The sequence below is a fragment of the Arvicola amphibius genome, chromosome 2 (assembly GCF_903992535.2).
Source record: "Arvicola amphibius chromosome 2, mArvAmp1.2, whole genome shotgun sequence".
Classification (NCBI taxonomy): Eukaryota; Metazoa; Chordata; class Mammalia; order Rodentia; family Cricetidae; genus Arvicola; species Arvicola amphibius.
This window is the reverse complement of record NC_052048.2, coordinates 39496154-39506389: the sequence shown is the minus strand read 5'-3', so window position 1 is coordinate 39506389 and position 10236 is coordinate 39496154. Positions and strand designations below refer to the sequence as shown.

The 10236-nt window shown below is 42.9% G+C and overlaps 1 protein-coding gene across 1 annotated transcript; it reads right to left on the bottom strand.

Annotated features, from left to right (window-relative positions):
• Positions 1-322: 322 nt before the first annotated feature.
• LOC119808288 (60S ribosomal protein L29-like) lies at positions 323-896 on the bottom strand. Its single transcript, XM_038320721.1, has one exon. It carries the CDS (start codon positions 879-881, stop codon positions 435-437), a length of 447 nt encoding a protein of 148 aa, XP_038176649.1. The 5' UTR covers positions 882-896; the 3' UTR covers positions 323-434.
• Between the last annotated feature and the right edge of the window lie 9340 nt (positions 897-10236).

Below are 10236 nucleotides of genomic sequence, written 5' to 3'. Positions count from 1 at the left end.
CCATGCATTTATATATGGGTATATATATATAGGCACATACACACACACACACACACACACACACACACACACGCATGCGAACTGCACTAACATGGGGGGAGGCACGGGAAGAATTGGAGGGGAAATGTGGAATGGAGATAATTTCATCATATGCCTATATAAAATTCTGAAGAATGAAGAAAAAGATTAAAGAACTTCAACCCCCCCAAATATGAAATGGTTTCTATTCTTTACTTTGAATTATGTAGGTAGGGAAAAAATCAACTATGTTACAAGTTACTACTAAAGGACATTTTTCTTTTCTTTTCTTTTTTTTTTAACAGAACTTGCCTCAAGTTTATTTGTAAAAACAGCACAAGGTCCTGACCATCTGCAGACACTGTGTAGATATCCACACCAGTCCATCTCTTCACACTGGCAGACTGAGACCTTTCTTATGGGGCCTTCACAGGGGCCTGGGCACCTTTGGGAGCCTGAGCTGCAGCTGAGGCCTCTGCCTTGGCTTGAACCTTGGGCTTTGTTTTTTGGAGCCTGCGACCCCTGGCCATGTAGCTTCTAATCCGCTTCCCAAGCTTGGGGTGAGCGATGAAAGCGAGACGGGTGAGTTTGCGGCTGGGGCCCTTTGGCACCTTGGGCTTCACCACCTGGGGCTTCACCAGGGCCTTGATGGCCTCCGCACGTGCACTCGCGGCCTTTGCTTTATTTGCCTGCATCTTCTTCAGGCCTTTCTTGTTGTGCTTCTTGGCAAAACGCATGTTCCTCAGGAACTTGGGGTCGACCCCCTTGAGAGATTCGTATCTTTGTGACCGGGGTTTCTTGATGCCATTTCTGTGCCATTTCCGGGACTGGTTGTGTGTGGTGTGGTTCTTGGACTTGGCCATGGCTGGACAGTAACCGGCAGCTCCCAAAGCGCCTGCGACCGGAAGAGCTAAAGGACATTTTTCATGGGAATGACATGAAGGCCTCTTAGTTCTTAGTGTTCTAAGAACCTGTATGGCCTTCTATAACTTCTACAACGTTGTTGAGAAGTGCACACTGTTCTTGGTGGACACTTAGAAAAATATGGGCAGTAATTAGGTATATAGTAGTTGTACATATTTGTGGGGTACGGTGTAATATATCAACTCAGGGATACGATGTCCAATGGTCGGAGCATGATAATTTGCATATCTGTTACTTCAGGTATGTATCAATTATTTGAGTTAGGAACATGAGGACATTTCCAGTACTTATTTTGATTTGTTTTTGGTTTTTTTTTTTTTCTGATAAGTTAAAGGTTTACTCTGGCTAACAGTTCTAGTTAGAATCTGTCTTTGCCAAGGTTCCTGCTGCTGTGATAACACACCGTGACCAAAAGTTACCTGGGGAGGAAACAGTTTTTTTTTCAGTTTACAGCTCTCAGGTCAAACTCCATCTCTGACGGAAGTCAGGGCAGGGACTCATGGCAGGAACCTGAAAGCAGGATGATATAGATATGAATAATTTGCATTGATATGGATTTTGCTTTGTTGATATAAATTTAAGGTCAATCTTGTTAAATATATATTTCTGCTCTTGATTAAGGTATTGTGATAATCATCAATAATAGTCAAGTTTGTAGTTATGCTAGTTAGATTTTCTAGATATATAGAGATGTATTTCAGTTGGATAGGCATTCTTCATATCTTTCAAAGACTACAGAATATGGCATTTAAAATATTTTAGTAACTTGGGGCTTTTCATGACAATGAGACATATCTGCTCCTGGAAGCACCAAGCTACTTCAAGAGGAAGACGGGCATCGAAGAGGCTCCTTATGGAGCTGGTTAGCCATTTGGGCAAGAAACTGCTCTTGCCTGGACTGATGCATAAACTGGACATGAAGAACCCACAGAGAGAGGACTGCTGAACTTGCCTAAAGGTGAGATGGTCTTTCGAGGTTCCTGATTCATGAAAGAGTCTGCGAGACATTCTGCAGGATACAGAAGAAAGTGACTGAACTGTCTTTAAAATTTCCTGCTTCATGGAAAAGTCTGCTGGATACTATGGACCTGAAGGCCCAAGATGGATGCCCTAACGGTACAGAAGAACTTTGTATGACTGTACAGGCAGTGAGATGTCTCTGTCAATTCTAGAGTTTTGGAAGTTGCTTACTTCTTGTTTACTTAGGTAATATTATATCCTTCTGGAGTCTTTGATGGAGCTAAAGAATAGATAGTTATAGTTTTCCTTTGTTATGATAAAAGATAAAATAGATCTAAATATTGTAATTCTTGCTTGATACCTGTTATATGTAATTTTACTATGTTAAAGCCTTCCTTTTCGTTTAAACAGAAAAGGGGAAATGGTGTAGGAGGTCCTTCTATATTCGTGTTGCTTTCATTGGTTATTAAAGAAACTGCCTTGGCCTAGTTGATAGGGCGGAACTCAGGTAGGCGGGGAAGACAAAACAGAATTCTGGGAAGAAGGGCAGTGTGGCAGATGCCATGAAGCTCCTGTCTGAGACTGACGCTGGTTAGAATCTTTCCCTGTAAGTCACGACCTCGTGGTGTTACACAGATTGGTAGAAATGGGTTAGATCAGGATGTGAGAGTTGGCCAAGAAGAGGCTAGATTTAATGGGCCAGGCAGTAATTTAATTAATACAATTTCTGTGTGGTTATTTGGGGATTAAGCTAGACAGGCGGCCGGAACAAGGGACCCTGCTCCTCCCACCTACGACAGCAGGACTTAAGCAGAAGTCAAGAAGGAATGCTGCCACCTGACTTGCTCCCTGTTCCTTGCTTAGCCTACTTTCTTATACACTCAGAACCACCTGCCTAGGAGTAGCATCACCCATGGTGGGCTGGTCCTTCCTACATCAATCACTAACCAAGAAAACACTGGCCAGACTTGCCTATAGGCCACTCTCATGGAGGCATCTTCTCAGTTGAGAGTTCTGCTTCCCAAATTAGTTTAGCTGGTATCAAGCTGACATAAAACTAATCAATGCAGCCTCCGTTGTGGCAGAGAAGTCACAGAGAGGAAGATGGCCACATGCTACAGGCAGCCAAAATGCAGAGAGCGGCAAATGCTTATGCTCAGCACACATTCTCCTTCCTATGTAGTCTAGAATTCCTGCCACCATGGCTGGGTCTTCCCACCTCTGTTAAGCGATAAAATAACCCTTCACAAATGACTTGTGAGATGGAGCATCCCACCTTTCTCCAATTCTGTGGGTGCCACCATTCCCTCATTAGCATCTTCCTTCACCTTCAAACCAACCATGCTGACTCTTCTGTGGCACTTCCCTTTTGAAATAACTGACTTTCATGAATTACAGAGCCTTGCTTGGTTTTTCTAACCCCCATTCTTAAGGTTTTTCCCAATGCACTGTTACACAGACTTTCGTATGGCGGCTCTTTTACTACCCATGCTCTATAAACTAATTTGGGAGCTGGAGAGATGGCTCAGTAGAGCACTGACTGCTCTTGCAGAGGACCTGAGTTTGATTCCCAGCACCCACACAGTAGCTCGCAGTTGCCTGTGACTCCTGTTCTAGCGGTCTGATGTCTCCTTACAACCTCCACAGGAACCAGGCACATATGTGATGAACAGACATACATGCAAGGCAAAAAATTCCATCTAATTAAAGAAAATAAAGATGCACACACACACACACACACACACACACATTTGAAGATAGTTTTTAAGTCCATCACAGGGCCAGAGATGGCTCAGCAGGTGATGGCACTTGCTTACAAATCTGATGCTCTGAGATAAATTCCTGAAACCTACACAGTGAATGGATAGAAAATAAGTTGTCCCCAACTCCCATAAGCAAGCTGAACACACACACACACACACACACACACACACACACACACACACACACATTTTTAACTTGAAAAAAAAGTAAAATAGAGAACTTTAGCACACCATGGCCAAAGGACTTTTTTCTAGGTTTTCCCTTCTCCATCACAATGTTTTAGCCATTTGAGTCATAAATGTTCTCAGAAAGTTTAAGAAAACGAATTCTAACTATTCAGTGGTAATCTTTGGAACAAACAATTTACTTGGCAGCAGACATACCCATTCAGGGAAGAGAATTTCAAATCCCAAGTCTTGGTTGGAGAAAGTGCCTTAAAATCCAGCCACTGTTTCCCAGCCTCCACAGGCCGCAGTCAAGACTGAAGCTGCGAGAATCACCTCGCAGACAGAACTGCCCGGCTGGTGAAATGGCTCCGGGAACAAAATGTCTCATGGCTCAAGTTCAATCCTCAGAACCCACATGGAGGAAGGAAAGAGCTGACTTCCACAAGCTCTGACCTCTGCACGCATACCCTCCACTCATACAATGAACACATAAATAATGAAGACACAGCTATTCAGTTCACAGTTGCAGCTTCCCAGCTGAAAAGATAGCTGCCTGAGGAAAGTTTCTAATAAGGGCACTATGGGTGAATGGAGTTTAAGAAACAGAAAACGGATCTGAAATAAAGCAAACGGGCCACTTGTGGTCTGTGATGTATTGCTGGCAATTTGCATGGTGGGCCCCTAATAAGATGTTTCCATTTAATAACATCAACATACCATTTCCCCCTCACTTCTAGTTTTCCCCAAGTGGTTACTAAGCTTGTCTTTAACATGCTTATCTGAGACATCCTATCAGACTGCTAACCACAGCTTCCCCTTTCACCTCAGAAACATTTGGGTGGTCAGCAAGGCAGGCTCTGTCTGTAGAAATACTAATGTCCTGTAAAAAAACAGGGTGCAAGGATTAGTGTTTCCCATGATTACAGTGAATGATGACAGAAATCATCATAAGATGTTCAATCTGGGGCAAGAGTGCTATATTTGAACAGTCCTTCAAAGTCCCATGTCCTGAAGACTTGGTCACCAACCTCTAGTGTTCCAGGGTTACTTGGAGCAGATAAGATATTTGAGAAGGATGGACTAGGAAAAGGAAGTTAGGTCACTGGAAGTGTGTCCTCAAAAGGAATATTAGGACTCTGGGGCTTTTTTCCTGTCTTTCTTTCCTGCCACTATAAGGTGAACAGATCACTTTTGCCAACCGCTCCAACTATAGGGTGCTACACTTGAGCCAGCCCAGTGCTTAAGGTCAAGTGACCATGGCCTAAAACTCTGAAACTGCTAGTCATGGAAGCACACATCATTAGTCCCATTACTCTGAAGGCAGAGGCCAGCAAATCTTGTAATTTTAAGGCTAGTCTTGTCTACATAGTGAGTTCCAGGACTACTAGAGCTACCTGGGAAGAAAAAAAGAAAGAAAGAAAGAAAGAAAGAAAGAAAGAAAGGAAGGAAGGAAGGAAGGAAGGAAGGAAGGAAGAAAGAAAGAAAGAAAGAAAGAAAGAAAGAAAGAAAGAAAGAAAGAGAAAGGCTCTGAAACTGTGAGCCCAAATAAGTTTTCTTTACTAGGCAGTGATGGTGCAAGCCTTTAATCCCAGTACTCCGGAGGCAGAGGTAGGCGGATCTCTGAGTTTGAGGCCTGTCTGGTCTACAGAGCCAGTTCCAGGACAGCCAGATCTAGAAAAAACAAAATAAATTGTCCACTTTGTGTTATTTTAAATGAGATGTCCTCCATAGTCCTGAACATTTGAACACTTTGGTAGTGCTACTCTTTGGGAGGAAGGAAGAACTGCATCACTGGGGGTGGGCTCTGAAGCTTCAAAGTCTCACGCCTTTCCCAGTTTGCTGTCTTCTTCCTGCTTGCAGTTCAAGATGTAAGCTCTCAGCTTTCAGGTCTAGTTGCCATGCCTGTACTCTGCCATTATCAACTCTAATCCTCTGGAACCATAAGCCCAAATAAATTCTCCTATAAATTGCCTTGCTCGTGGTATCTTACCACAGCAACAGAATGCCAACTAATGCACTCTTTTTAATCATCTCAGATGTCACTTTTGTCACGGTGACAGGAAAGTGACTCACATGGGGAGAACTTCATGACAAGCTAGTATTTGTATGATGACTTAAATGTCTGTTCACAGTTGCTTGGTGGTATATGCCTGTATCCCAGTGCTTGGAAAGTAGAGGCTAAAGATTCAGATGTTCAAAATCATCTGAAGCCAGTTTGGGCTACATGAGATCCTATCTCAAACAAGAAGAGAAAAGAAAAAGAAAGAAATTCCAGGACATGCTATAACATACATAAACAAGGCTTGAAGACAGGAACAGGGAAATAACGAAAGGGTATTGTATTATCCTCCTCACATGAGATGCCCAGACTATGCATCTCCATGGGAACAGGGAGCCCCATAGTGACTGTCGGCAGTGGGGACGAGGTGAGAGTGGTAAATAGGGATGGAGTTGCAATCCGGGAATATGAGAAAAGTTCTGCAGATAAAAGATGATGAATGTGGACTAATATAAACAGAACAAATATTAACAACTGTACACTTAAACATAGAGGTTGGCAAGATGTCTCAGGAGGTAAAGGTGCTTTCACCAAGCCTGGGGACTTGAGTTTGATCCCTGGGACCCATATGGTGTCAAGAGAAAAAAGTTTCCTGCCCATTGTTCTCTTCCAGGCAGGCACACATGTGCATGTAGAAGGAAGCGGTGGGGCTGCGTCCCGCCACCCGGCCACCGGCTAGATTTACGCCCGAAATAATTACACGGAAACTGTATTCTTTTAAAACACTGCCTGGCCCATAGTTTCAGCCTCTTATTGGTTAATTCTCACATCTTCCTTTAACCCATATTTAGTAATCTGGGTAGCACCACGAGGTGTGGCTTACCAGGAGAGATCTTAACCTGCGTCCATCTCGGAGAGGAGCAGCATGGAGACTCCCTATGGAGACTGGCTGAAGTGTCTCCCCAACTCTACTTCCTTGTTCCCACAATTCTGTTCTGTCTACTCCACCTACCTAATTTTCTGTCTCTTAAAGGGCCAAGGCAGTTTTCTTTATTAATTAAGCAATGAAAGAAACATAGACAGATAACTCTCCTCCATCATGTGCACACACCTAAAAAATAGTTAAAATGATGAGTTTTATATGGTTTTTTTTTCGAACAAATGAAAAACAAAAAAGCAAGGAAGTCAGGCATTGTCATGCACACCTATAATTCCTGCATTCAGGAAGTGCAGACAAAGAGAGTCAGGGGTTCAAAGCCAGTCCGGGTTACATAAAGAAGCACATTTCAAACAAAACACTCAAGTTGGCATCAGGTGCCGCCATTCCTGTGCATAAATTCTTCCTTTCCCTTTATCACACTCAGACCAAAACCAAAACTCACTCCCAAGGAAGGGCTACAAAAATCCCTCCTGAGCTGGCTTCCGCCCTCTCTCCAGCCTTCTGGATCTCACTTTCTCTTACTTGCCTGTAACTACGTCAGTTTCTTTTTTGGTCCTTCTGTGCCTGTGCCCCTCTGAGGCATTTCCCAGTTCTCAGGGCTGTCACTGCAGTCATCTGAGAGAGCTTCTTCTCCAGGCTGCCCCATAAATCTGTCTGTCTCTGTCGCTCTCCATCTCTCCCCACTTAGTTAATTTTCTTTTTTAGCACTTATTACTAGCAGGGATTATTGTTCAAGTATTGATTGCCTGCCTGCTGCAAAGAGAGGCTGCTCTGTCGTGGAAGCTTCTCGTCTTTATACTCCATTCCCTGCACTAGCTTGCAGCCTGCTTACAAATGAAGGCTTTGAGAAATACTTGGCAAATAAATGGTAAATATATAAAAAGCTTTCAAGTTTCAAGGAACCAGACTTAATTGCATTTTTAACTACGTTAAGCTTACATCTAAATATTCATTTTGAAGGTAATTTTCTAATAAAAATTAATAGCTCTCATTGGCCTAGTTAGTTTCGCATTAATGATTTTTACAAGACTTTCCCACATGTAAGCACAATGCACTAAAAATATAATCTAGGAAAACACATGTCCCTTGTTTCTATTACTTTTTTAAATGCAGGATTTAGATGTTAAAGATTAAGGTATTTCTTATTCTCTGTTACTCACAAACTATGGGGGTGGGGGAACCAGGATCTTCGAAGAAGAAATAATAATCTAGTCATTTTCCAGAGCAAAAATAGCTCCTTTGATACAAGTTAAAAGAATGAGTGAAGGGCTGAGCCACTGCTTGGTGGTAGAGTTCACGCCTTACATGTATGAAACCCTGGGTTTAATGCCCAGCATATAAACCAGGCATGGTCCCATGGCACAGGATCTGAGGTTTAAGGACATCTTCTGCTATACAGTGAACTCAAGGACAGTCTGGACTATGTATATATGACCCTGTCTCAAAAATAAAATAAAATAATAAAAACAAATAAACAAAAAAACCCTTCTCTTTAAATATGTGTTTAATGTAGAAATGCTAAAATTACAATTGGGAGTGGGAAAATGTTCCTCAGTGTGAGCATTTTGTTCTACAACAGTAAGGCCAGCCCTTGGATGGCTGGAGCAGAAAGAACTCAGCAGAAAGAATTCTGAGCCCAGCCTGGTCTACATCATGAGGCACAGGCCAGTTAGAGCTATAGAAGACTTTGTCTCTAAAAAATAAAATTTAAACAATATTCCTATGATGAAAGAAAATTGAATTTACGTAGGAAAAAAACCTGCAATAAATATTGAGTCTTAATTTGTACATACTGCATACACGGTAAGTTTAGTATCTGTAACTACAGTGGTCATTTGAAAATTCTCGTCTCAGTGGCAGTGCTCTCTTGAAGAAAGCTGTGACAGAAAAAGAATTCTCTAATGCCTATCCTCCATCCTCGGGATTTTAATGCCCCACCAAAGAGGCACCTTGCCCTGAACTAAGGCTGTATGTCACCATCCTATCCTAATTAAAATGTCCCTACCTTATGCTCAATCATTCAAGCCACCATTACAAGCCAAAAGTCTAATAAAGTAAATCATAATGACGTGTCTTAGTGTAGTGTTTATGGGCCAGCGTGGATTGCCCATTAGCACGTGTGTCGACAGCCTTAATGAGATGCGGCTGCAGGCTTTTATCAGCCTCCGAAAGGAGCAGGGGAAAAGGGCTTTCAGAGGAGAGCTAGTAGGGGCTGAGCTACTGTCTTAATGTCTTAGCTTTTTTATTGCTTCTGTGACAAAGTGCCGGATGAAACGGTTGATTTGGGCTCAAAGTTTGAGGGCACAGTCAGTCTATCATGGTGGGAAAAGCAAGGCTGAATGAAAGCAGTTGATTATATTGGGTCCGCAGTCAGCAAGCAGAGAGATGAATGCTGGGATGCAGCTTGTTTTCCCGGAATTTTGGAGTTTTGGTTTTGGGGTTTTGTTTTTGTTTTTGTTGTTGTTGTTGTTGTTTTTATCCAGTTAATAATCCTTGACCATGGAATGGTACCACCTTCATTTAGGGTGCATCTTTCTACTTTAATTAGTCCAACCTAAAAACTCCCTCAGAGATGTGTCCAGAGGTTTGTTTCCATGGTGATATTCAATCCCATCAAGTTAAGATCAACTACTACAGTGCCTATGGGAGCCTGAAATAGGGTAACCAGCAGACCATCGGGCACAGGTGGTTAGTTCAAAAGAGAGACTTAGACTGGAAAGAGAAAATCTGGGAGCAAAGATGTGGTTGGTAGGTCCCAGGAACCATGGGAAGATGAGGACTTCCCACAGATGGGCTCTCTATTTTACCTTCGCTGTTGCTCTATTAGTCCAGGTCACTCCTAGAACCTCCTTGCTCATGTCTCGGCTACCATTTCTTCCACCCCCACCCTCCTTTCTCCTCAGCAGCCAGAGAGGTCCTTTAGATGACCTAATTCTTCCAAAACTGCACAATGATTCCCTCATAGACTCCCTCTGATCAAGAAGAGACTAAATGCCGATAATGATTGATTTGCGAGGCCCTACAACACTCTAAGCCCACTGTTTCTCTGACCTTGGTCCTAAGTTCACTGCAGGCATCCCCCAGGCATTCTTAGTGTTTTGTTTCAGCCCTTCCAGCTTTTCCTTGTTGGATCTTTGACCTCCTGTTCTCTCTGCCCGGAATCCTCTTCCTCTAGATTCCCATCTGTCAGTACTTTTTCCTTTTTGAGGCTTTTATTCCAAGTCAGCGTTTTGATGTCTACTCGGAGCCCCCTCCTTTAAATTGCTCTCCCCTCCTCCTACTCTCATCCGTACCCCAGTCCTCTCCTTTATTTCCTCTTTAAAGTGTTTGTCGCTGCTTGGCACAATAACTCAGTACAATGGTGCTTGCTTCAATCACATGAGGCCCTAGATTCAATCCCTAGAGTTGCCAAACAATAGTAAGAACAAGCAAGGCATTTGTCACCTTCAGGTTCTGTGACAGCA